The 24365-nt window shown below is 35.7% G+C and overlaps 1 protein-coding gene across 3 annotated transcripts; it reads right to left on the bottom strand.

The window, feature by feature from the left end:
- Positions 1 to 177: 177 nt before the first annotated feature.
- On the bottom strand, positions 178 to 24049 carry LOC121796103 (DNA repair protein RAD50-like). 3 transcript variants are annotated; one of them, XM_042194842.1, is made up of 27 exons: positions 23720 to 24049; positions 23184 to 23270; positions 22944 to 23111; positions 19032 to 19207; positions 14339 to 14453; positions 12391 to 12619; positions 12099 to 12280; positions 11838 to 12008; positions 10965 to 11069; positions 10781 to 10888; positions 10488 to 10699; positions 10307 to 10399; positions 9474 to 9601; positions 8810 to 8924; positions 8580 to 8709; positions 8286 to 8495; positions 7687 to 7901; positions 7320 to 7521; positions 5130 to 5299; positions 4727 to 5051; positions 4252 to 4377; positions 4102 to 4154; positions 2244 to 2394; positions 901 to 963; positions 677 to 810; positions 470 to 598; positions 178 to 369 (listed from the first exon to the last, which is right to left on the bottom strand). In XM_042194842.1, the coding sequence occupies exons 1-27, from the start codon at positions 23840 to 23842 to the stop codon at positions 330 to 332; spliced, it is 3960 nt and encodes a 1319-aa protein (XP_042050776.1). In that variant the 5' UTR covers positions 23843 to 24049; the 3' UTR covers positions 178 to 329. The 3 variants fall into 3 exon arrangements, with proteins under 3 accessions (XP_042050776.1, XP_042050777.1, XP_042050778.1); XM_042194843.1 differs by having other exon boundaries at positions 12102 to 12280; XM_042194844.1 differs by lacking the exon at positions 8286 to 8495.
- Between the last annotated feature and the right edge of the window lie 316 nt (positions 24050 to 24365).

Below are 24365 nucleotides of genomic sequence, written 5' to 3'. Positions count from 1 at the left end.
TAATATACACTATACACTCTGTACATTTATCTGGGATAATCCTGAAAACTCAAAAGTAAACACATTTGTTCTTTGTTTCTGATACAATTCCAATTTAATAACACCTACATCCAAGAAATTGCCAATGATTTTTAATGCCATAATTATAAGATAAGATAATTCGATTGAGAGTACGAATCACAACACAAACTCTTTGGTCTTATTTCAAACAGTTAAATAAAAAACGCAGCATCATAACAGTTAAAAAACACGTGTCACTATGAGGAAGGCTTCCTACAAGACTATACTAAGCAAATTACAGTACAAGAACAAATTTACTCTCAACTCAGTTAATCAAATATTTCTTGGGACTCAATTATACTGTGTTGGCTGCAAAGGAAGAAAACATGGAACATTAATTAATATGCGCTCAAATTTACAAAGCAAAGAAGGTTGAAAGCAAGCAAGAAAAGGCGAGAGATAGGCTTACTAGTCATCCTTAGAGATGCGATAGTACTTTTCAGCATGCTGCCTTTGGCCGATAAGTTGAGCAAACCGCTCATCGTGAGTAATGACGATAAGCTGGAAATTCTCTTGGCCTCTTCTATCCTCCATTATTCTGATTAGATACAGGAAAACAATGATGCAATAGAAATGATTTTGCTGATTATCCCAATACAATGCAAGTCGCACTTACCTAAGTAAAGCTGCAGCGAGACTCTCAGAGTTGGGACCGTCCAAGTTTGTGGTTGGTTCATCCAGTGCAAGTATACCGCAATTAAGGCAAAAAGTTTCCGCTAATGCCAATCTTATGATAAGTGAAGCAAGTACCTGAGGAGGACAGAATACATTGACCCAGAAAAGGCGTGAGTGAGATGAAATAACTCAAGGTTTGTTCTAGTCATGCCAATTACCGTTTACCTTTTGACCGGCACTACATCTTCCTCTCATTTCTAGTTGCGCATCACCTGTTTGCATTAACACCTGCAATTTGACAAGAGTAATAGTTTGTATAGGTACATTCAGAAGAGTTGAGAAAAGGCTCAGCTACTTCCATCTCAAGTCCATGAACATATGAAATATTTAAGGTTGGCCACTACTGCCAACATACCATATAGCATAAAACTGAGACACCTATTCACAAGTATTAAACACCCTGCCAGAAACACCTACTTGGATATCTTAAGTGATAGCAACTAGATGTTCGCACAAAACTCAAACAGTCAACAATTTATACAGTGAAAAAATATTTTTATAGGAAAATTGTGAAAAATAAAAATAACATTCTCTCCTAAAATGTTCTTATCGTTCGGCTACTTTAACTAAGTTTCCATACGACATCTTCCAATATATTTGATTATCGTTGTGATTTTCTCTTTAAAGTCTAACATAAACTATGTGACCCATTAGATGTAGCAATGTGATTCCCTAACTCTTAACTGTTCCATCCCAATGTGATTAGGCAACAGAAAAAATTCAACTCGCTCATAAATAATCAAGTACCACAAGAATTTTCATTTTCTCAGGTAGTCATGAGATTTACAAGACAAGAACTGCATCAATTAAGTTCCTTCATAAAATAAGTATATCTTTGTTTAGCAATGTAGTTAGATACAAATTTCTCTGACATGGAATAAGATAAATCGCAAATATGCTTCAATAACTTTGAGAGAGGAACATTTCTTATAATTAAAGGTGGCACATAAGCCTATAACTATCTTCGTGTCTATAGGACCAAGTTTCTCGAATCACAAAATTAGCTGCTGAATTTTACTCACGTTTGAGTCAATATTGGGTATTACAGCTAAATTAAGTTATGAATTTGACATATCAACAAGTTCCAAAATCTAGAGCTGCAATTCAAAGACTACCTAGGCTCAGTTTGGCTTTTTTTCAGCCAAAAAGCTGGGGTCCATGAAAGTCACATGGTGATCCCTAATTACGCACTATTTTACGTTGTAGGGCTTAAACTGCTACCAATCCCCCCCTCCCCCCCAAAAAAATCTCCAGGACACAAAGATCACCCCTCAATGTTTGGGACAACTTTTACATTTTTGCAAAGATGGAACCTTCACAAAAGCATGCATGAATACCAAATAGAACAATAGTTTAATTTAATTGACAATATCAAAAATAAAAATCATTTGCCTCTTCATTGTAATCTAATTTGAAAAACAAATCCCGCCAGCTTCATTGACATGTTTTCAAAGTGAAAGGTCCTGTTTAACTTATTTAAGATGAAAAAAAGAAAACAACAAATTTACCCTGTAGCTGTAAGACCGAGTACCAGCACCATCAGAATCTGAATGAATGCTAATATAATCAATATCCTGGCCTCTGTAAGTCTGCTGCCATAATTCCCGAATAATCTTATTTATCTCTTCCATTTTCATTGAGTGGAAGCGCATTAGAGCTCTAAAATGTAAGAATCCAAGAAATTATAGTCATTATCATTGTTAGGCAGGAATAACATGAAACAGTATAAAATGAAAACAATGATGAGTTTGATTGATGACACACTGGAAAAGTTACCCTGTAGCAAACACCAATTGTTTAGGACTAGACAAACAGACAAAGGTGCTGTGCTACTACATTCAATTCTAAGAGTCTATTTGTCCAACGTCTCGCGTAAATTCACCCTTTCTAAATGGTAAACACTTTCTCTGTCCCTAGTTAATTGATTCATCTTCCTTGTCAGGACGTCATGAGTTAAATGACTCATTTCTCTTTTGGTAAAAATCAACTCTTATTCTCTCTTACTTCATTACTTTATTCTCTCCTCTCTCCTACTTGATTATCTTCCCATTTAACTTATCAAACACCTTTTTCTTAATTCTTGTGCCAAATGAAACGCCTCACTTAAGTCAACACAGGGAGTACTAAATTAACACTCCCTCCATCCCATTATAAGTGAGGCTTATTCCTTTTTAGGCCGTCCCACTATAAGTAACACATTTCCTTTTATGGCAAAAAAGCAACACTCTGTCTCTCTCTTACTTTATCCTCTCTCCTACTTTTTCTCTCTACTTTTTTCTCACTCCTACTTTATTATCTCTTTATTTGACCACTAAACACCACTACCTAAAAACCTGTGCCCAAAAGAAATGTGTCACATGTAATGGGACGGAAGGAGTACTATTATTATAGTAGTTGACTATTATAATATCAATATATTATTCATCACCTATTAATGGGTCAGAGGGAGTATATAATTAATGCATATATAAGTATTTAAGTGTTAAAATAAAAAAAAAGATTGATTGTTGCATATTAAGCATGTTCTGCTGGACCTCAACAAAGTAGGATAATACAGCTTGAAAGCTCGACCTACTATCATCTAATTCGTATTTGTTGCCCACATGCTTGTATAGTGTACTAAAGCATACACAAAGTGTAACAATGAAGGCACTCCTAGTTCAGGAAGTTCAGCTTGATTATTTAAAACAACCTTGGAGTGCAAAAGGTATATAGCAAGGATATTGTTCGCCCAGTGGGGATAATTAATTTGCCACGCCAGTAAACCAGTCAAACTTGAACCAAGAAACAAAGTATATCTGCTACTAATAACTTTCTCCCTCTCAATATGAATAAACAGAAACATTTGTGGTTCAGAAATAAAGGAAGTGCAGCAGGTGGAAGAGGTGTAAACTCAATATGATGTGGTACCCAAGACAATTAAGAGTTTCCACATACTTCAAATAACACGACTGGATTAATTCAACCACAATGCCTGAATAACTGTAACAAATTGGTCCAGTACACTTAATTATTCATTCACCCATTAGAACCTGATCAATATCCACATATTAATGACTTTTTTCTTGTTGCATTATAGTTCATTTCCGAGCTCTGAGTATGAAAATACAAAAAAGTAAAGTAGTTCAGGATATAAACCTTTAAAATTATATTGAAATAAGGTATACTAGCAAAAAGTGCATAACTGACATCTTTTTATGTTAAACGTAATCCCATTATTTTGGTCAATAGTAGTAATACAATGATGACACTAATGTGATGCAAGTGAGTAATTCTTTGTATTTAAAAAAATTATGAATTTCATATATGCACTTTTTCTTAAGCTGATGCGTGTCAATGGAAATCACAGGATATTAAAGAGCTCACTTGTCAAGGGCTTTATAGTATCTGTCCAGATCCTTATTTGCCATCTCAGTTGTCTGACAAGGAAAAATTGACAACTATTACCATCAAGAACATTCTTCATGAGAGATCAGGTAAACAGGGAAATAGATGCAACTTAGAGTTATGAATCACCTTCAGTTGAATTAGTTGATCAAAATAGCGTTTATCAATGTCTTTGTATTGTGCCTGCTTGAGATCAGCTTTACTCTGATCAATGTTACTCTTGTATACAGATAAGGTTCCGCGATGACTATTTAACTGCAACCAAATTTCCGACTTAGCAAATGAAAACGGTTACCATAACTCAGACCATAGAAAGAGCAGAACAGCAAGTTTACTAATTCAGACAAGCCTATACAAGAAAACGTAAATTATTAAAAGCTCAACGCATTTAGGAAAATAACATTGCACAACCAAAAAAACAAGTGAAAGTTCTCTAACAGAACGAGAATGAACCGCTAATCATGTTATACTTTTATATCGACACATTAGCCCTGTGTATACACCAACCATACTTCGATTGTTTCCACAAATCTTGGTTAGCACTTAGCAGTTGGAACAAAAAACTCACAGAGTAATCTTCTACACAAGAATGTGGAAACCAAACCTCTTTCAGAAGACTATCTCGTTCTTGTGAATTCTTTAGAAGCAGAGATTCAAACTTTGAAACACCACCGATCTTCAATACACTGTCTTCAAGTGATTCAATCTCTCGAGTTAGCTCATCCAGCTGGGCTTTTGCTTCTCTGTAATCTAAATTCTGCTGTATATTGCGTCTTAATTCTGCCTGACTACGAATCAAGTCTTTGCTCTTTTCAAGTTCCTCCTCAATCTCATTCATTCTGGTTTGACATTTTGTAATATTGGATTTTGCTACTGTTTGCTTTGCTTGTAGTGCTTTCAATTCCTCACCTTTATTCAAGCTCTCATTCCTTAAAAACAACAGTAGTTACAGGATATTTCAATGTCATAGTAATACCAATACCAGATCTTATGCTAAGAAAACTTACTTTTTGATTGTAGAAACCATTTCAAGCAGTGCATTAACTTCCAGTTGGGTTTCTGTATGGTTCTTAGCCTGCAAGTCATATTCACGATTAAGCTCGGCCTCCAACTTTTTGTGTTCATCACGTAGTTTTTCTTTCTCCCTTGCCAAGGGAGCAAGATCTTCTTCCAAATGCTGAAATTCATGAGCCAAAGTATGAGATAATGAATGACAAAAGGAAAATGTGATCAGTCTACAGCAAAGTTAGGCCAGACAAAAGAATGCAAAGGAAAATGCGATCAGTCTCCAGCAAAGTTAGGCCAGACAAAAGAATGCAAATCAAGTACCATTGTATATTTTAATTTAGCCAAACTTGATTCAGTCACCCATCAAATCTAGGTCAGATAAAATCATAGAAGATTTCCTACTAGCCAAGAAATAACAGTTACTAGCCAATCGAGTAAAATTATGGACAGTTTGTAATACCTGGTCAAAATTGAAAATTGTGCCAAGTATGTATATTATACATATTCATAACCGAGCCTACCTTATCACCCAGATCTAAGTGTTCGCTACACTACTTTTCAATTTAACCTCCATCACAGTCATGACATCATCACTGCTGGTATATCCACCTTATTCTCCGACTCACTTAGAACGGCTTTTGCTAATTTCAGTGGCACACTCCTCTCTAAATAATGTACTCCTATTAGGTAATTATGAAGAACCTTATGAAAAATCTCCCATCTTTCCTCAGAATCATGTCTTACAGGAATTATTGGCTAAAATAAAATCAAATAAAAATTATGAAGTATTTTCATAGGAGGTGCAAAATTCCAATTTTTGAAATCATACATTTTCACAGTGAATTTATAAATGATACACAGATAACTCATGGTTTGTAGTTCCTATCTTAAAAGGGACTGTAGCCAAACTCTCGTGTAAGTGTTCTCACAATAAAAACACATTGGTCTACCAGCAGCAGCAGCCGCACCCACCCACATTACGCCTGTTCCAGCGAAGCGCCTGCCAGCCCCATGTTCTCTCCCGCTGCTGGCTTGCGATTCCACAGATACCAGTGAGCAGGTTTGGTGCTGCGAACACTCCCAAGTTTGCAGAACTATCAGCCACCAATTTGAAGTCGGTAATTCAATTACTCCCTGATCCTCGTTCACAACCAGCCCTTAATCTAGCAAAATTATAGACAGCATCTGCCATGGTTTGTCCATCTTCCGTTGTAAATTATAAATAAGATCAATCTTCACTATTCTAGCCCACAGGGCGCCCCTATTCAAATTCAGCTTAATCTCCCAAGTTCCCTTCTTAAATATCTCAACACAACTGTTCATCTCGATCTGAAAATTTTTCCAAGATTTGACCATGATACGAGCCAGCTGGTCAGACCAAATTATTAAAGCCTAAAGGAAACCAAAAAGAGCCAGTACTCAATTGCATAAAAGATTTGGCTGCAACATACATGTATGTGTGAGTACACATATGTAACCAAACAATTGAGCGTATTATTAGAAACATGACCCACTAGCTCAGTGGGTACCAATTACCAACATAGATATAGCTGTCTGGCTTCTGATATGTGCTATTTCAGGTTACAAAGCCTGGTTTCTGTGATGCTTTGATGTAATTAAAGCTCCTATCCGCAGCAGTAAAATAAATGGTGCTTACTAATTAAAGAATGTAGTTGAACGTAACAATACAAATTTACCCGCATGGGACAATTTACTGAATAATGAATATGCCCCCAAAACATTAAACTAACAGCCAGATCCTTTACAGAATTTATAATATAATACTCCCTCCGTCCCCTAAAAGAAACTCTTTCCTTTTTGGTTCGTCCCCTAAAAATAGAAACTTTCTAATAGAGGAAAGTTCTTTCTCTCTAATGAGGTGGGACCCATTTTCTACTAACACACTTTTCTTTCTATCTCTCTCTTACTTTACCAATTCTGCATTAAAACCCATTATGTTTCAAAAGTTCCTCTTTTTAGGGGAAGGAAGGAGTAATTGATTTTAACTACATGTGCAACAGCCTTTATTTTTCAGAGCAATATTTGGAAACTGAACCTTATTTTCCATAGTATCTAAATCTACTATGAGATATTTTAAACCTTCTGAGTTTCGACAAATTTGAACTTATGGAAGAGATTTTAATCAGCCTAATATTTATATGCCAGTTCGTTTAAGAAAAACTTATTACCTTCAAATCAAGATCAACTTGACTTTTATCTTCAAGCAGACTATCTAACTCATCCTCTACTCTTTTAATGTTTGATAATATGTTAGCAACATTAATCTTCTCTTCCCTTACAATGCTCCACCGTGATTGTAGTGATGATATTTCTTTTTCCATGTTCATCTGCTCAGTTCTTAACTTCTCTGTATCATCAATCAAGGTATTCCTGATTATCAACAGAAGAGCACAATCAGCACATAATGCAGGAAACCTCTACTTCTACAGGATGTGAGGACTTGATTCAATCAAATTCATACAACAATTGCAAGCTCATCGATTAATATGCAAAAAATAGATAACTCTATAGAAATGAGATAAAGGTATTACCGACCTTTCTTTTTCCAAACTTTTCAGCTCTGATATGATCTCTTCTAGGGATTTGGCATCTTGACCTTGAGCTTGAATATCAAGTTTGCTTTCCAATTCATTTACCTGTTTCTGTAAAGCTTGCATTTCCTGGAACAGCCTGTCAACAGTTCCTACAGGTTGTATCAATGCATCTACAGAATCCTTTTCAGCCTTTATTTGAGCCAGTACACCCAGCACCTGTAGGGCAGAAAGTTTGTTATGCTAATGCAGAAGACAGTATCAATTTTTGGAGAAGAGCACAAAAAAATTAAGCAACTCATGAGAATGCCTTATAAGGTAAGAGATGGGTGATCATAGAACTGAAAATGCCAACAAGTTTATGGTGCAGAAAGAATATGAACAAAAGTTTGTACATGATCTTTTCACTTACTCTAGTACATCAGCTCTAAACTGAATGAGGTAGATAGGCTTAACTAGGAAAGCAAAGAGGGACATCTGAGTAACAGAAGGTTTTAATTATCTTTCTACAGTTCCTTTTGTTTTAAGAGTCATAAAAGAAAAGCATGAAATAGCAAAAAACAAGTCCTGTTAAAGCTAAAATATACTGCAGTCGATGATTACATCATCAAGAGCCTGATGTTTTAGATCAAGATCCTCATTTAAGTCATGCAGGTTCTTTTCAGCAAGCGGAATTAACTCCTTGCCAGTTTTGACATATTCATCATAGACCACCCGGAGTTTGTCTAACTGCTGAAAGTGAAAATCAGTATTTGACGACTGTACTTCCAATAATTTCAGCCGTTCGGTAAGATCCAGTGCTTTCACTCTTTGCTGTAATGAAGAACAAAGAGTTATAGACATCTCTTTTAACTAAGATAGGTTGGAAACATCAAATGGTTATATAAATTTAGGCACCTTTTTAATAAATGCATCTTCCTCATTGGATGAAAAAGGTCTCTCACAGCAAGGGCAGTAGTGATGAGTACTAGCAATCTTTTCGAATGGTTCAAACATTCTCCCCATGCCATCAGAAATATTGTAGTCTCTGCCAGTATATAACATAGCAAAGTTACCATATACACCAAAACCACCATTGATACATGCAACCGTCTGGTAAATGAAGAAAACAAATTATAAGGGCAAACCTGCTCAGGTCATCTCTCCTTTCCTTGGCAGTCTCTAACATTTTAAGATATGAATCGATACCACCAGCCTGCGGATCCAAGGACTGAAGTTTGGATTCAACAAATCTCCGTCTTGCTGCATCAGGTTTAGGAAATCAATAAATCAGTTATTATCAAGTAACACACATGACTTTCTTGCAGAGAATAGGGCCTGGGAATGGACAGACATTTCCACTTCAAATGAACTCCAAGAAAAGAATAACACAGTAGCTTAAAACACAAAGGCTTAAGCCAATAGCTGGCAGCTTATACATGAGATTTGAGAAAGGAGTAAATTCATACAAAACCAACTTTTATGATTTCAGCATGACATTAAAAATATCATCATACTGTAGCAAAAACAACAATTTAGAAATGTAGCATTCGTCCAAGTAGTTTGGTTTATGTTATCATAACTTTTCCAAAGAGAGGTTCTGACTGCAAATTCAGGGTTCATTTTGTGCATATGATCCACAACGACACAGTTGATAACTATCATCAAGTTGTACATAGGAATGGAAGTTTTCAAATACAAACTGATGTTTTGGTAAAATTTTGTGCAATTGAAAGCTTCGGGAATAAAACTAAACAGCTTGATGAGAAAAAGACCCTTTAAAGTTATTTTACGCTTTTCTAGAAAGCTTACATCCCAGATCATGGTGGAATTTTGACAAGTTACTGTTGACTTCTTGTATTTTCAACTTCAGCATAGCCACCTCGTTTCTAGCTTCATCAGCCTTTTTCTCTAAATCGTCATACTCTTTTTGAAGAGAACTGTACAAGAGAATGACATCAAGCAGATATAGATTGAGATTAGACATAATGATTGTATTAGCAATTGAAAGAGTGAATTACAGCAAGTCTAAAACATTTCTGGAAATAAATATCAACCCCGATATTTAATCAATAAAGTTGTTCAGAACTGCGGTGAGGAGTTAAGTGGGGATCATGTTATTATGCTAGAAGTTTTTTTAATCAATTTATTAAAGCAGCAGCAACACACATTTAATTAAGATAAACTGAAATATGTAGTGTCCACGGGTATTTTTAATTACTCATTATTAACTCCATATTGATTTGAGACACTGTCCAGCTACAAACATCGATATGTAATTGTGTAATATTACGGAAAAAGATGGGAGAAAAGTTATCATTTTTTCCAAAAAAAAAAACACAATAAACATTCAGATGTTTTGAATGTGGTACAGTTATAAGAAATCTAAGATTGGAAACCTGCAAGCTTCAATAGTATCTCAAATATATGTTTCAACAAATAACAGAAACAGAGGATGACTAATGTACGAATTCGGTTGCAATCAACACAGCATAAGAAAGTTGATCTTCATGGACTAATTGTATATAATATATTTCTCATGCATAACTATTCATCCCAATGGGAAAACTAATGTCTGAAAACATCCAAAAGCAAGCCTAAGTAGTCCCCCTAACCAGGAAAAGAAAAATGACAAGAATAACAACCTCTGGACCTCCACAATCTCATTTTTCAAATCTTTGTCAGGTGGAATCCTTCCCTTCAGCACCACTGTAACTCTGTCCTTGCACTCATTCATTCTAGATAGTCATAGTATACAGAAGATCAATAAGCTAAAAGTAAAAAAAGCTAGACTGAATTGAGCGAAAACATTAAGAGAACACTCACGTCCTTCTATGTTTCTTTCGAACGTTTTCCAAATCTGCTTTCTTAACAGATAGTACAACTCTGTCATGGGAATCAGATTCCATGGTATTCCTTTGGTGGTCAAGAGCTTCAATTTCCTGCTCCAACTTGAACCTTTCAAGTTTCATTTTTTTAAAACGCTCAGCAAAATCTTTTGCAGCCAGTTGATTACTTTTCCTTTCCACCTCAATTTGCTGCATGTGAGAAGCAATATTAGTGTTGCACCAAAAGATGAAAGCAAAGCACATTTGTGAAAATTGAAGTAGTAACATTACCATGTTCCTTTCTCTCTCGTCAATCACAGACATATCAACAGCAGCAATCTGACCCTCAAATGAATCACGCACATTCTCCTTCTCTTGAATACTATTCAAAATATTATTCTGTGACAGAAACATATAGCATTACATAGAATAAAATAATAAAGGCAAAGGACAGAAAACAAAATTAAAGACGAACCTTCCTTTCTACTTTAGCCTCCTTTTGAGCCTCAATTCGTTTCCAACGATCATTAGCATGCATGTACTTATCAAACAGTGCATCAAGCGCTAATTTGTTTGCTTTCTGATAAGAATTATAATCATAGACATTGTCCCGTTATCATCAACGATGAAATTAGAAACAAAAAAGAGAACCTTCAATAATAATCACCTCCCAGAACTAAATATGATATCACTAAGTAGACACAACACCGCTAAGGCACTTATAAATCTTTACATAGTAAATAAGTGTAAGGTATGAGTATGACAACTGTGTCAAATTTACTTTCCCAAATACAGTAAATGTTTTATCTTAATATGGAGGGGAGGGGTATATTTGAATGATAGAGGGAGCTTTTTGATGGGGTTCTTAAATGCAAAATAGCTCTCTTGTGTTTATCAGCTTAACCATTTAGACCTCCTAGATGAATGATCATTCAGACAGAACCAAAGCAAATAAAAGATATTGCAAATTCATTTATTAGTTGGCTCCTAGATCCAGGTAATTTAATTCTAAGAAAAAAATTATGCCATTCAATACTTCGATCATTCAAAAGTTTGACCCTAAGATGGCACTCAACGATGAAATATTATGTCATTCAATACTTCGATCATTCAAAAGTTTGACCCTAAGATGGCACTCAACGATGGTGAATAAACCATTTGTATCCACGAAATACTGTAATCTAATTCATTTATAGGGAAATGAACTGAATGTTGCCTGCTTAGGCTACAGCGAAGCTGTTGCATTTTCATCATCACTATACTCACATGATACTGCCAGGTGAAATAGTGTGTAACAGGCAAGCATATAGTGCATAAAAACCAAGCAGAATGAGCAAAAGAAATAGACCTTCTTATCCTGTAAGTCTTTGTGTAGGTCCTTCAACATTGACTGGATTCGATCAGTAAGGCTGGAACAAACATCATCACTTAATGGGCCACTTGGTAGTGAGCCTAAATTGTGCTTCCTGATTATGCTTCGAATGGTGGAGTCTCTTTTATCCTTCTGGGACAATTGAGCCTGACGACAAAATAGAGAGTAGATTATCACATAGTGAAAATTTAATGATGCGCAATGTATATCACATTGCAGAAAGAGATACAAAAATACTACTTCTATGAGTGCTTGAAGCTTGGCAATCTCCTTGATATTTTTTGCAATGTCATCCTCAAGATGTCGACTTGTCTCCTTATTATCCATCTTTTCCCTCAATAACTTATTAACTTTGTTTTCCAACACCGCAATCCTTTCGTCGAATTTGGATTTCCATTCATTTAGTTCTTCATCAGTGTCTAAGAAAAAATAGATGTGAAGATGAAAAAACAAAATCATCAACAATGATTCCATGGAAAAGAGGAAGCAGAAAAATAAACAAACAAGATCATGCAATCATATCACAGACCTTCATTTTCCTCATCAAGGTCACTATAACGCTTGTGAACATCCTCAAACTTGGATTTTCTTTCCCCTGACTTTGTAGCTATCTGACCTTGTAACTCACGCAGGTCCTTCAACAGCAATTCAGTTTTATTAATCTCCCTGTCTATATTCTGTATTTTGGGGTCAAGCTCCTCGATTTGAGAATTTAACGTTGCTGTCTTCACTTCATATTGTGCAATGCTCTCCCGTAGCTGGCTAAGACAACACCAGCTAATTAGCTTCATCAGGAAATAAAATGCAAGAAGATTAAAAGTATGAATAATGGTTATTGATAGGGCTTTCATTTCATGAATCGCAAGTGGCAACTCCAGTTTAAGAGCTCAATCACCCATCTTAACTTAATGCTCCCAAAACAAAAGCACTGGGCAGTTCAATTAAGGAATCAATAATACAATACTTTGCGATCAAAAAGTATACCTTTAGGATTCATCTACAAAAACATTGGCCTAGGATGGACCCTTTTCCCTTTATATCATTTCTAAGAGCCAAAATACATTTTTATAGAAGTCAGAAACATAGCATCCCTACAAATGGACTATTATTCTATATATGCACCAAAAGTCAACAACCTTTTCTCTTTTGGCACAACAATAACATGCCTAGTGTGCCTTAATTGAGGGCTTGCATCAGTTCCCAATTCCCATGCTATTGCATTATGGTACGTGAATAAACCATGAAATTTTAATACTGAGTTCAAATTTCTTACATATAGTTGTGTGTCTAAATGTATCCAATGTCAGAGTTTCCTTTAAAGCAATTAAAGGCAAATTATAAAATGTCTATTTAGAATAATTCACAACCAACCCCAACCAAGCAGTCACACAGTTAAAGTATTCAAGTTCTTGTCCAAAAATGCTGCTACCAGAGAAGTCTGCTTCTCTAATAAAGTTTTACAGAACCAGCTTCAAATCCCACAAAGTCTGCTTATCTCGGACGGTTCACAGTGGTCTTGAAAAATTCATTAAATGAAAACTTGCTCATTTGGGAATTAATTTTCCATTTTACACCTAGAAATATGTTAATATGCAATTATTGTCAATGCAACATGGTTGATGAAAAAAAGGCCATTTGTTTCAAGTAACTAAGAAGATTTATGTGTTTTAGGCGATTAAGAGAATGAGCATGCTGATTTCTTTTTGTTCCACGGAATGAATAGAAATCCTCCAAAGCAAAAAAAAAGCACTTGACCATGCAAACCATAATGAATGCAAAAGATGGCATACATCCACGTTAGTAATAATTTAAAGAACAAGAAAATAGTCTGAAAGCAGGTTAGCAGATTTTCATACAACTCACATCCTCTTATATAAATGCACATAAACATAGGTTTAGTTGTGCATGAATAAAAAGAGAAGGAAACAGCTAGAGGTTAAGGCTTTCAGAGACTGTGTCATTCTTAAATGTAAAATAAAGGATCAATGAAGATTATAGAACGGACATTCTGCATAGAGATTAAACGATTGGATTTTACTATCAGGCATTCTACCAATAGATACATTGGAAAAAGTTGGGTAATACTAATGTGTATGCAGAACCATGTAAAAGAATCACTGTATGCATCTCTTTTCTACAAAGAGAACTTATTCCCCAGTTGAATTTCAGTTACAGACTAACTAATCTTCAAGTTCATTTTATATTAGTAAAAAGTGAAGATTTAACCCCATCTCTGGAACAACAATGATGATTTGAGCATGAATCATCAAGTATTTTCTTGATGAGATCAAGCCTATTTCTTTCAGAGTTATAGTCAAACATGTAATGGATTCTAACTAGACGGAAGAAAGAAAACAAGTAAATGATGCCGTTGCGAGTTTCAGCTGGAATAAGATATGAAGTTGTAGCATCTTACATAATGAAGTCAAGATTACAATATTCAATATAGCAACCAATAACCAAAAAAAGATAAGAACCTTAAAAGCAGCATCTTTCAGTGTTTGTAAATGATCCAATTTCAGCTTATATGTCTTTATTTCCTGTGCTTGGTCCTTGTGAAGCTTTTTTATAACCTCCAATGCCTTCGTGTACCTTAAAAGATAATGAAAATGGATCAAATGCTTTCAATAAAAACTGCAGGAATATATAACCAAAAATGGCCAATGGTAGATAAATATGAAACCTATACTTGCAATACAGAGGGGGCAACAAAGAGGTCTTGCAAAGGAGTACAAGTCAAGAAAACATATCGTGAGGGTATTGGATATTAGAATGAATGACAATTAAGCCTTTGTTTCTAGTTAAATCAGAAACTGATTATGCAAATGTCCAAGTCACATGTAATGCTTCTCAAACATGTGGTGAGGGTATTGGACACGGATGCTTCTCAAGCATTCCTCTTTCCCAAAACTGGTGTCTCATCATGCAGGTATCAGTCTTAAGACCTAAATATCTACAGTGCCATTTCTTTTATGAAACTGGAAAATCCTAGTATTAATCATACAAAAATAGAGGGTTAAAAAGTGACAAGGAACATAAATAACTAGTTAAAGAACTACTTCTGCATAATGATAGTAAAAAGAAAATTAGAAAATATTAAAACTGCTTCGAAATCCTTGTGGTTTCACACCCTATTATCTTTGCTAATTTAAACATCTTCACAAACTCATCAAGGGATGCCTCCAACTTTCCAAAAATTCTTTTATGCCTCTTTAACAATAGGATTACAAAAAGTACAGACTATATTTTCACTCAGAACAAATCAGTGATAGATTGTGACAAGACATGCAGAAGACCTATTCCACACATTGCAAGATAAGGACATCAAAAAACATGCGCTCAGCATACTTGAGTACAAGCCTACATATGATAGACCGGTCTTATGGTCTTCTGTTAGGGGTGTTATCAAACCGAGCCGAATATTTCCATGCTCAAGCTTGATTCATTTACTATCACGCTGAGGGTCAAGCTTAATTTACCGCGTACTTTAACATTGCATACGTCAACATTCACGAGCTTAACCAAGCCCAAGCGAGCTTTCCAGATATACTGATTATTTTTTTAAAAAAAATTGTTTGATTCACAACAACATAATATATTCATTATTTTCAAATAACAAATAGAGTTAGTAAGAGACTAAATACAATTATTATTACCTAGTAGTAATGTAGTATAGAAATATGAGTTGTATCTAGTTAATAATTTTATATTTTCAAGATAAAATCACTTGGTAGCTTGCTGACAATTTAACAACCCAATTATTGCCAAGCTCAATCTTCGTTGTTTTAGCTAACAAGTTTTACTAAATGCTCTAAAATAAATTTTTGCTGCGCCCTCAAAACATTAATAGCAAACGAGTAGTTTAGTTCATTTACACCCCTAGACATTAGGACATTCTAAGATCACCTAAATATCACGTATTGCTAGCTTAGCTAAAAATAAAACCAAGAAAAAAAATTGAAGTTGTTTACAATTTTACATACAAGATTATTTCAAATAAGTTTGGAAAATGGGGAGGGAATATAATGATCCAAATGGAAGAAACACAAAAAAATAGATTTACAAGGTAACACCCCAGTCTGGGACCTCGAGTTGATTCAAATAAAAACGGGCAGTCTCTAGAAATGAACTTCCATTAACTTCTGAAAGTGGCTCTAGTAGCATGCCATGCACCCCAATTCTTATAAACCATATTTATTATCAAGAACTTCAACCTCATATCAACCTACTGGTAGTGGTTTGGAAATGCCACCAACCTTCATACTGAAAAAGAGCTTATTTTAAAAAATGCATCATACCAATGCTCCATCCCCCAACAATCTATAGGATCACAAATCTTTTCTCCCATAAATTATAGAATACAATGTTGAATGTATAAGGAAAATTCCACCACATTCAGTCATTGAATTGCTTCTGTCAAAAAGTTAAGTGTTCATGGAGACTAATTGCATATTCCACCACATTTTATGTATTATTGATTTTATGTGTATATTCCTCTTCATCTATTTAATAATATTATACTAACACTATATGAAAAATTTTTAATTTAATATGTATTATAATAGAATCATCAAAAGACAATTTTATGAGAGAGGAATATCTAGAGAGAATCAAAACTATACTATTATTCAGGATCTTATCGGAATATACAGCAACCTGCCAAACAAAAGCAAAACAAAGGTATGACCGGCATAGCATTTGCGATTGGATTAAAAAAGAATAAGCTTTGGCAACTTGCTGAAGAAAAAACTACACAAATAAAGGGGTTTTCATTTCAGCCCTATATTGGCCCCGCTCTTTCCGCAGTGAAAAAGGGAGTGGAATCGCAGTACAGACCTATAGTCGAATAAGTATTATACATTTAAGCTTAGCCTCTTGTAATATACATGCGCACTAACAGAAGAATAGAATTATAATAGGACCTTTGTAAAGTGATAATAATGAACCTACTACTTTTCTCTAATGTCTCTATATTATTTCACATGTGTCTATATTTTATTGTTCTACATGGTACCGGAACGTATTCGAATCCATCTCTAATTTAGTAAAAAATTTAATTTAGGGTTAACGTCTCCAGTCTCTACTTTGTCCAAAATTAGGGTTTCTGTTGTTTTGTTCTGCTGCTCTACTCTGTTCGAAATTAGGGTTTCTGCTGTTATGTTCTGCTGCTCTGCCCGAAATTAGGGTTTCAGTTTTAGCTACTATGTTACTGCTCTGATATGTTCTACTGCTCTACTCTGCCAGTTCTACTACTCCGGCTGATTTGCTTAGAGTTTGCTCTCTGTCCTATTTTTTGTCATGTCTGATGCCTGCTGTGGATGCCAACTACGAGACTTGGTCTGCTGATGATTGCTCTGTCATGACTTGGTCTAGGCTTCTCAATAGCAAGGAACAATCTAAGATTTGCCCAATTCTGCTGTTCTGCAGCTGTTGCACGGTTTTTTACACTACTCTGAATTCCTTGTATAATGTTATATAGAGATTCTAAATCCACTCTTGGGACTTTGCCCCAACTGCTCTGCCGACTTTGTTCAGTACTGCCTGCCTCTGCCTCCAGTCTTGTTATGTTGCCGCGGCTACCAATGCCTCTGCCGACTTTGCTTGGTTTCTACTACAACTTCTGATTAGGTTTTTGGTTTCTTCAAATTGTCTATAATGTCGAATTTTGATTCTAAACCTAATTTAGAGACCACAAACATATTGAATGTTTCCAGCTAGTGTTACTTCTGCGGCCACTTCTACTACTTCTGCTGCCCCCCACTACTACTGCTACTAATATTGCTACTGTTGCTGGTGCTGCTACAATAATAACTGCCTACTGCCTACTGTTGTTGATGTCTTTACTATACTGTTAGGGGAAACCATTTCTTAGAACTTTGTATCAAGCTAGGCATGATCGATATATATGCTCCAGCTTGAGGGGGAGTGTTGTAGAATAAGATCCCACATTAGTTATGTATCCTAATCAGGCTTAGTCTCTCGTAAATTTGTACTCCTTCATAGCTTAGTCGTTTTCCATTTCGAGAAGTTCCTTTATAGTTGACTCATTTCCATATATGGTAATAATTTACTCACTTTTTCTTTCCTAATTCATTCTCTCTTACTTTATTTTCTCTACTTTATTCACTTTTCTACTTTATTTTCTCTCTTATTTTATCTACTTTATTTTCTCTCTTATTTTATCTACTTTATTATCTACCCACTTAACACACTAAAATTCATTTTTAAACACCATGCCAGAAAGAAGTGCCTTAGCTATGAAGGAATGGAGGGAGTAATATATATATATAGGAGCTTTGTAAAGTGATTATAATGACCTACTACTTTTCTCTAGTATGTCTCTATACTTCTTCACATGTATTATTCTACAAAACCAATACGCTACAAAATTTTGCTTAGCCAATTCTGTAATTAGAGGGATGATTGGAACAAGGATATCAAGCTTCTTAATAGAACTATTGACTAGAACATAAATTTTCTAGTATTTGACTTCGTACCACGGAAGGGTTTATTTGCACGTTTAAATTATTGTACAAATGTATAATTCCACCCATACCTTTTAAAATTTAGACTAAAGTCAAAAAAATGGTTCCGTACATATACTCAAAAAAACCTTTTGGCCCTACATATTATGTGTGTTAGCTTTTGGTCCTACACAATTGTTTGGTCAATATTCTACGGTTCCGTCAGAAACTAGCGATCAACCACGTTTTAAAGTCCAAAATTGGTCTCGTATATTTGCAAAACATATTAATTGAACACTAGTAAAGAAATATCAATTTAATCATATATTGGCTTTTCTACTATATGCAACCATGCCACCAATGTGTAAAATGCTTTACACTCTAGGATCATAAATAAAGCTTCGGTATTTCAAAATACTCATCATTTCAATTTGTGTTCAAATAATTTTTCATGGATGAAATACTAAGTTCAACATATTATTAGTCAATTTTAGTATTTTTCAAATTAGGATCAATGAAGGGGAAAATAACCAGTTTTTCAAGACACCTTCAATTTATATTAGCAATTTAGCATTATTTGAATAGTTTCTCTTCTTTTCATTTGTGCCCAAGATTTCATTATTAGTAGTTATGCATCAAAGGAACAGCAGAATCACCTATATTTATGAAGTGCTTCACTTCATAGTTCATATGTAAGAAGACGTACCGAGTTGCTGAAAATATGTCATCAAACTTCTTCTTCAGTGTTGATGGATCTTGCAATGGCCAGTTTGCCTCATCCTGGTGTACAAATATAACATTCTCAAGAACAGCCTTGGACACACCCATAAGAGCTGGAATCTCTCTGTCCATATCAGCACATCGGTAGCTTAGGCAAACTTTCTGTCACTTGGAAACATAAATATTTATGAGAATGATATCTTCCATATTGTTAGCTAGCAAAGATTTTGTGATAAACATCACTCATCGAACTAAACATGATAAAGAAAATAAGTGCATGTTCAGGAGCACTTTGGTTATAGAGACAAGATATGGTATATACTCATTATGATAATTGAAAATATAAATTCCATTGCTCACCATTAGAAACTCATTAAAGACAAACCTACAAGCATGCTTCTTGTTATTTTTGCAGGTGTAAATGCTTGCCATATATATAATGTAACAATATGTTTTTCTGCAACACTTTTAGGCATAGAGATTAGTTCTTCACATGATTGTTCCGAGACGGCCCTAAATAAGGAAAGGAAAAGGCAAAGAGGAAAACACTAGCCAACCATAACAACCTTCACACCCTCGATGGCTAAGCATACGTTTGCATTCATATGCAGGTAGGTGGAGGACTACCTAATGCCAAGAGCAGTTCGGCATTGGAAATAATACCCCGTGATACAGAAGCAAATCTTTAAACTCACAAAGATAACCAGAACATGAGAGACTCACTGCTCCATGTATGCACACAGAATCGGCACATGCACAGATAGTATTGTGCAAGGAGGTACACTTCACTTCAGCAACATGCAAAGCAAGTTGCATTAGTACATTTACATCCAGAAATGTTACATGCATGAATTCAATCTTGCATGTTATGGGTTGGACAAGCAATGCCTTGTTAATTGTGATAGGCAGTAAGATCATTTATTCAAAAATTATACTTAGTTCTTGTATCATTGTATGGAAATGAGGTAGGCAGTCTTGTATCAATATCTCAATTCTTAAGTAGGTAAAATTCTCTCGACCTCCTATTTGCCAGTGCTGACTATGAAAGAATTGTATACATGACAGTTGGTATGAATCTATTAAAAGTAAAATTAGGTGGTGACTTTCTTTCATTTTTGTTGTCAAATAGCGGTTATGGAAGCTGGTGGTAGCAATGGTGATGCAAGTTTTGAGAATTCCGGCACCGCTACGCCATGGAATCTCCCTTTTCTGTTGTGGCATTTTATGGCCGCCATGGCCATGGTGGTTATGGTGGGTCATGTGGTTATGGCAGGTTTTTAGTATTAAAAGAATAATACTCCCTCCATCCCTGAAGAGTATGCACTATTTCCTTTTTCGTCCATCCCCAAAGAGTATGAACATTCCAATTTTGGAAACTCTCTTCTCTCTAATGAGGTGGGACCAGTGTTGTCAAAAACACGCCCGGGGCGCGCTCGGGGCGCGGGTCGCCATGATCGAGGCCGGCTTCGCCCCAACATGGGTGAGCCGAGCGAGATACGTGGGGCGGCGTCGGGGCGCGCTCTGGACGGTCGGGGCGACTGGAGCGAGAGACGGAACTAGCGTAGGCCAAGCCCCCGCCGCTCACCTGTTGCCGTCCGCCCTGGTTCGCCGGTATGCTGCATATTTTTTGCTTTTACACAGAAAAAGAAAGAGGGAGGGGAGACGAGACAGCGACTGGAGCGAGAGACGGAACTAGCGTAGGCCAAGCCCCCGCCGCTTACCTGTTGCCGTCCGCCCTGGTTCGCCGGTATGCTGCATATTTTTTGCTTTTACACAGAAAAAGAAAGAGGGAGGGGAGACGAGACAGAATAGAGAATAGAGGGAGAGAGAGATAGAGGGTCAATTATTGTTTATTTCTATTGTTTATTGTTTATAGTACTCCATCAATTTACATTGGGTCAGTTTACATTGGGAAACGAAATTACATTGGATCAGAGATAGAGATAGAGGGTCAGTTTACATTGGGAAACGAAATTACTTTTTATTGTTTATAGTACTCCATCAATTATTGTTTATTTCTATTGTTTATTATTTGTATAAGTAATACTCCCTCCGTCCCATTAAATATGCACCATTTGCTTTTCGGCACGGGATTTTATGTAGTGTTGTTTTGTGAGTTAATGAAGAGAGGGTAAAGTAAGAGAGAAGAAAAAGTATAGAGAGTATTGTTTCTATTTTTAGAAACGTTTCATTTTTAATGGAACAGACCAAAAAGGAAAACGTTTCATTTCTAATGGGACAGAGGGAGTATATTTTATTAATTTCTTATATTTATAATTCGAATATATAATTATAGTACTCCATCAATTATTGTTTATTTCTATTGTTATTATTTGTATAAGTAACATATTTTTATTAATTCCTTATATTTATAATTTAATTTTAGGTTTATATAAAGCTAATTTAGTAATCTTTAGAACATCACAATCTCTATTTATGGAGCTTTTCATTTTACCTAATTTTGTTTTATGAATTAAATGAAGAGAAATAAAATAATAATTTATTATTTCTTCCAATCTTTCTTCTTTTTCCAAAATGACTCTATTATAAAATCCATTAATTAAATATTATAATAAGTAAATTGATTATAATTCCTCCAATAATTCTTTTCTACCCAATGTCAAAATTGAACTTTAAAAATATTTTTTTCCTGTTATGTAAATATAAGTATTTATATTATAGTGAATTATCTTTAATCATTATTATTACTAATATATAAATAATAAATAATTTTGCGCCCCGATTCGTGGGTCCCTCGCCTCGGCACCCCATCGCCCCGCGACCCGGGGTCTAGCCTCATCACCCCGGACCGACCCGCGACCCTAACAACACTGGGTGGGACCCATTCTCCACTAACAATACTTAAAAACCTTTATCTATCTATCTCTCTCTTACTTTACCAATAATGGATTAAAACCCGTGTCGAACCCAAAGTTCATACTCTTTGGGGACGGAGGGAGTAATTTAAAATGGGCCAAATCCCTTTGACCAATCCCAACCCAAGTAAAACAGGATTTAGTTTCTCTCTCCCTCATTCACACCAGCACCAGGCGGCTGCTTCCCCACCCATGCACCCTCCAACCCACCGATGATGCGACCTCCAGCAACACAAACTCCAGCTAAGAATCAGCAGTAACAGTTTTTTTTTCCTTTTTTTGCAGTTGATTTGGGCGGTTTTTGCTGATATAATACCCTTACAAGTATAAAAGTGAATTTTAAGCAAAATACATTTTGACCGAGGGAGGAATGGATTATAGAAATTGAAATGACTGCAGAGAGATAATCCATTAATACCTTATGTCAACCACATTCTTCAAACTTAACTAGCCTATGTGGTTAAATGAGTAATCAAAGATACGCAATTATTTTAATCAGTAAATGAACTATGAAACTGCAGATCCCTTAAACTTCTCATAGAAGAAGCCCATTCTTGCAAGTTACATTGAATAGTCAAGACACCAAACTCTACTACAGGCCTTTCTTGTCAAAGGACATGCAGTATTGTCTCCATGGTCCCCTCAAATTAAAATTCATACAATAAGAAGATCTCCAGAAGATTGGGGTCACAGTTATGTAAGCCGAGAGGCATGCACATCAAAGGATCACATCAACAGATTGAGAGCCAGCAAGTTAAGCTCCAATAGTTAAAGAAAACTCTCTCTGCCCTGGAGTCCTAGACTAAGAATCCACTGAAAAATAACATCCAAAGCTACTGATGTAGTGGTGTTGACACATATCCCCTAAGATTCAGAAAATCTTGTTTGCACATGTGTCATATCTAAACAAGTTGAATTAGTTATGCATGAAACTGAATAAAGGCACTGAAAAGTAAAATATTACCATAGGGAAGGGAATGCCTATGAAATTTCTATAAATTTTATGAACCAAGTGATTTTACCTCTCCAGTCTGAGGATTTATCGTCTGAAGCACAGACTCAATTGCCTTGTACTCCATCTTGGTGGCTTTCTGGGTGAGCTGAAATGACCTTATGCAGACCACATCCTTCCTTGCTGCCGTCTTAAACCGTAGCTTTATCTGGCCCTTCGTCTCTGTCTCCCCTGCCACCTAAAAGTATAGTTCCAGGAATATTTATTCCATTATCTAAATAGGTGAACATGTATAGAGGTGTTAGAGCACCTTTGGGTCGTGAACGAAGCTGTGACCTGACCGGGCATTTGGAGGTAGTTCACCCGTACAGGCTACTTTCAGGCACTCAATTATAGTCTACATAAAAAAAACAAGTTTGTTTCAGTATTTATGAAATACTAACAGATTCCAGAGTAACATTCTTTAAAGACACCATGTAAACAGATCCTACATGGGTAACAATACTAACAATTGAACAATATGGGGATTGAGTAATCATTTTTCACTGAATAGAATACAATAAAATGTGCATTCTAAAGCACAATGGATAAGATTGACACTTCTGACAGATTTTGCAATAACCACAAAATTGCAAATGGGGAATAAGATGATAATCAGTAAGTTAGTTCTAGAGTCGAATATGCATGAACAAATTAATCTCACAGACTGCTAAATTGCCCCAATTATGAATACAAAAAGGGGATTACCACATCCTAAGCATAATGTACAACTTAAAAATGTGGAGATGATGAAAGGTACAAATCCCAATGCAAAGTGCACAAGAGGTATGGGACATGAGTTTGTACAGTTTTCCCGGCACCGTTGGGACCGACAATGAGAGTGAGGGGCCTGAAGAAGGTGATGACGTTTTTGTTTTCGGGGTCGAAGCTCCGGATGCCCTTTATCAACATTTTGTCGACAGTACTCATCTTTTCCGGCTGCTTTCTCTACAGCGCCCAATGGCATAGAGAAGGAGAATGATGAATGTATGTATATATATAGTTGATTATCGCAATCGGTTCTTCATCGGAGAGGAGAGAGGAGCTGAAGAGAGAGTTGATTATGGTAGGGTTGGGTTTATGAGAGAATTTGACAGGGAAATTAAAAGGGCGGGGAGAAAGTGCGCTTGCCAAATTACATGTCATATTACGATACCTCCGCTCCGTATATGAAAAGGATTAGGAGATTTGATTAAAATTATAGCGTGAATTTCACAATATTTTTTTGTCATTTATGGACCCGTTCGGTTAACCATATAAAATAATGGTGGATAACAATATAGGATACAATAGAGATGGGCTTTTTTGATAGAATGGGCTTTATCTATGATTGATTTAGTCGGATGTGGTAACGCTAGAATGGGCTTTATCTAGGATTGATTTAGTTGGAGGGGGTAAGGCTAGATGAATAGTCTAATTAAAATAGTCAAATTGCATTAGTTATGCCTGCTTC

The sequence above is a fragment of the Salvia splendens genome, chromosome 3, assembly GCF_004379255.2.
Source record: "Salvia splendens isolate huo1 chromosome 3, SspV2, whole genome shotgun sequence".
In the NCBI taxonomy this organism is placed as follows: domain Eukaryota; kingdom Viridiplantae; phylum Streptophyta; class Magnoliopsida; order Lamiales; family Lamiaceae; genus Salvia; species Salvia splendens.
The sequence above is the reverse complement of the archived record's forward strand: the minus strand, read 5'-3'. Positions and strand labels throughout refer to the sequence as shown.

What these genes read in the sequence shown, in the direction of transcription:
- LOC121796103 (XM_042194842.1), bottom strand. Translation starts at nt 23,842, where the DNA reads ATGAGTACTGTCGACAAAATGTTGATAAAGGGCATCCGGAGCTTCGAC. An exon ending in ACGAGAGAGAAAGGAACATG is followed by an intron (nt 10,700 to 10,780) that starts GTAATGTTACTA and finishes TCTCACATGCAG; the next exon opens with CAAATTGAGGTGGAAAGGAA. An exon ending in CTCGGTCTTACAGCTACAGG is followed by an intron (nt 964 to 2,243) that starts GTAAATTTGTTG and finishes GTCAAATTGCAG; the next exon opens with GTGTTAATGCAAACAGGTGA.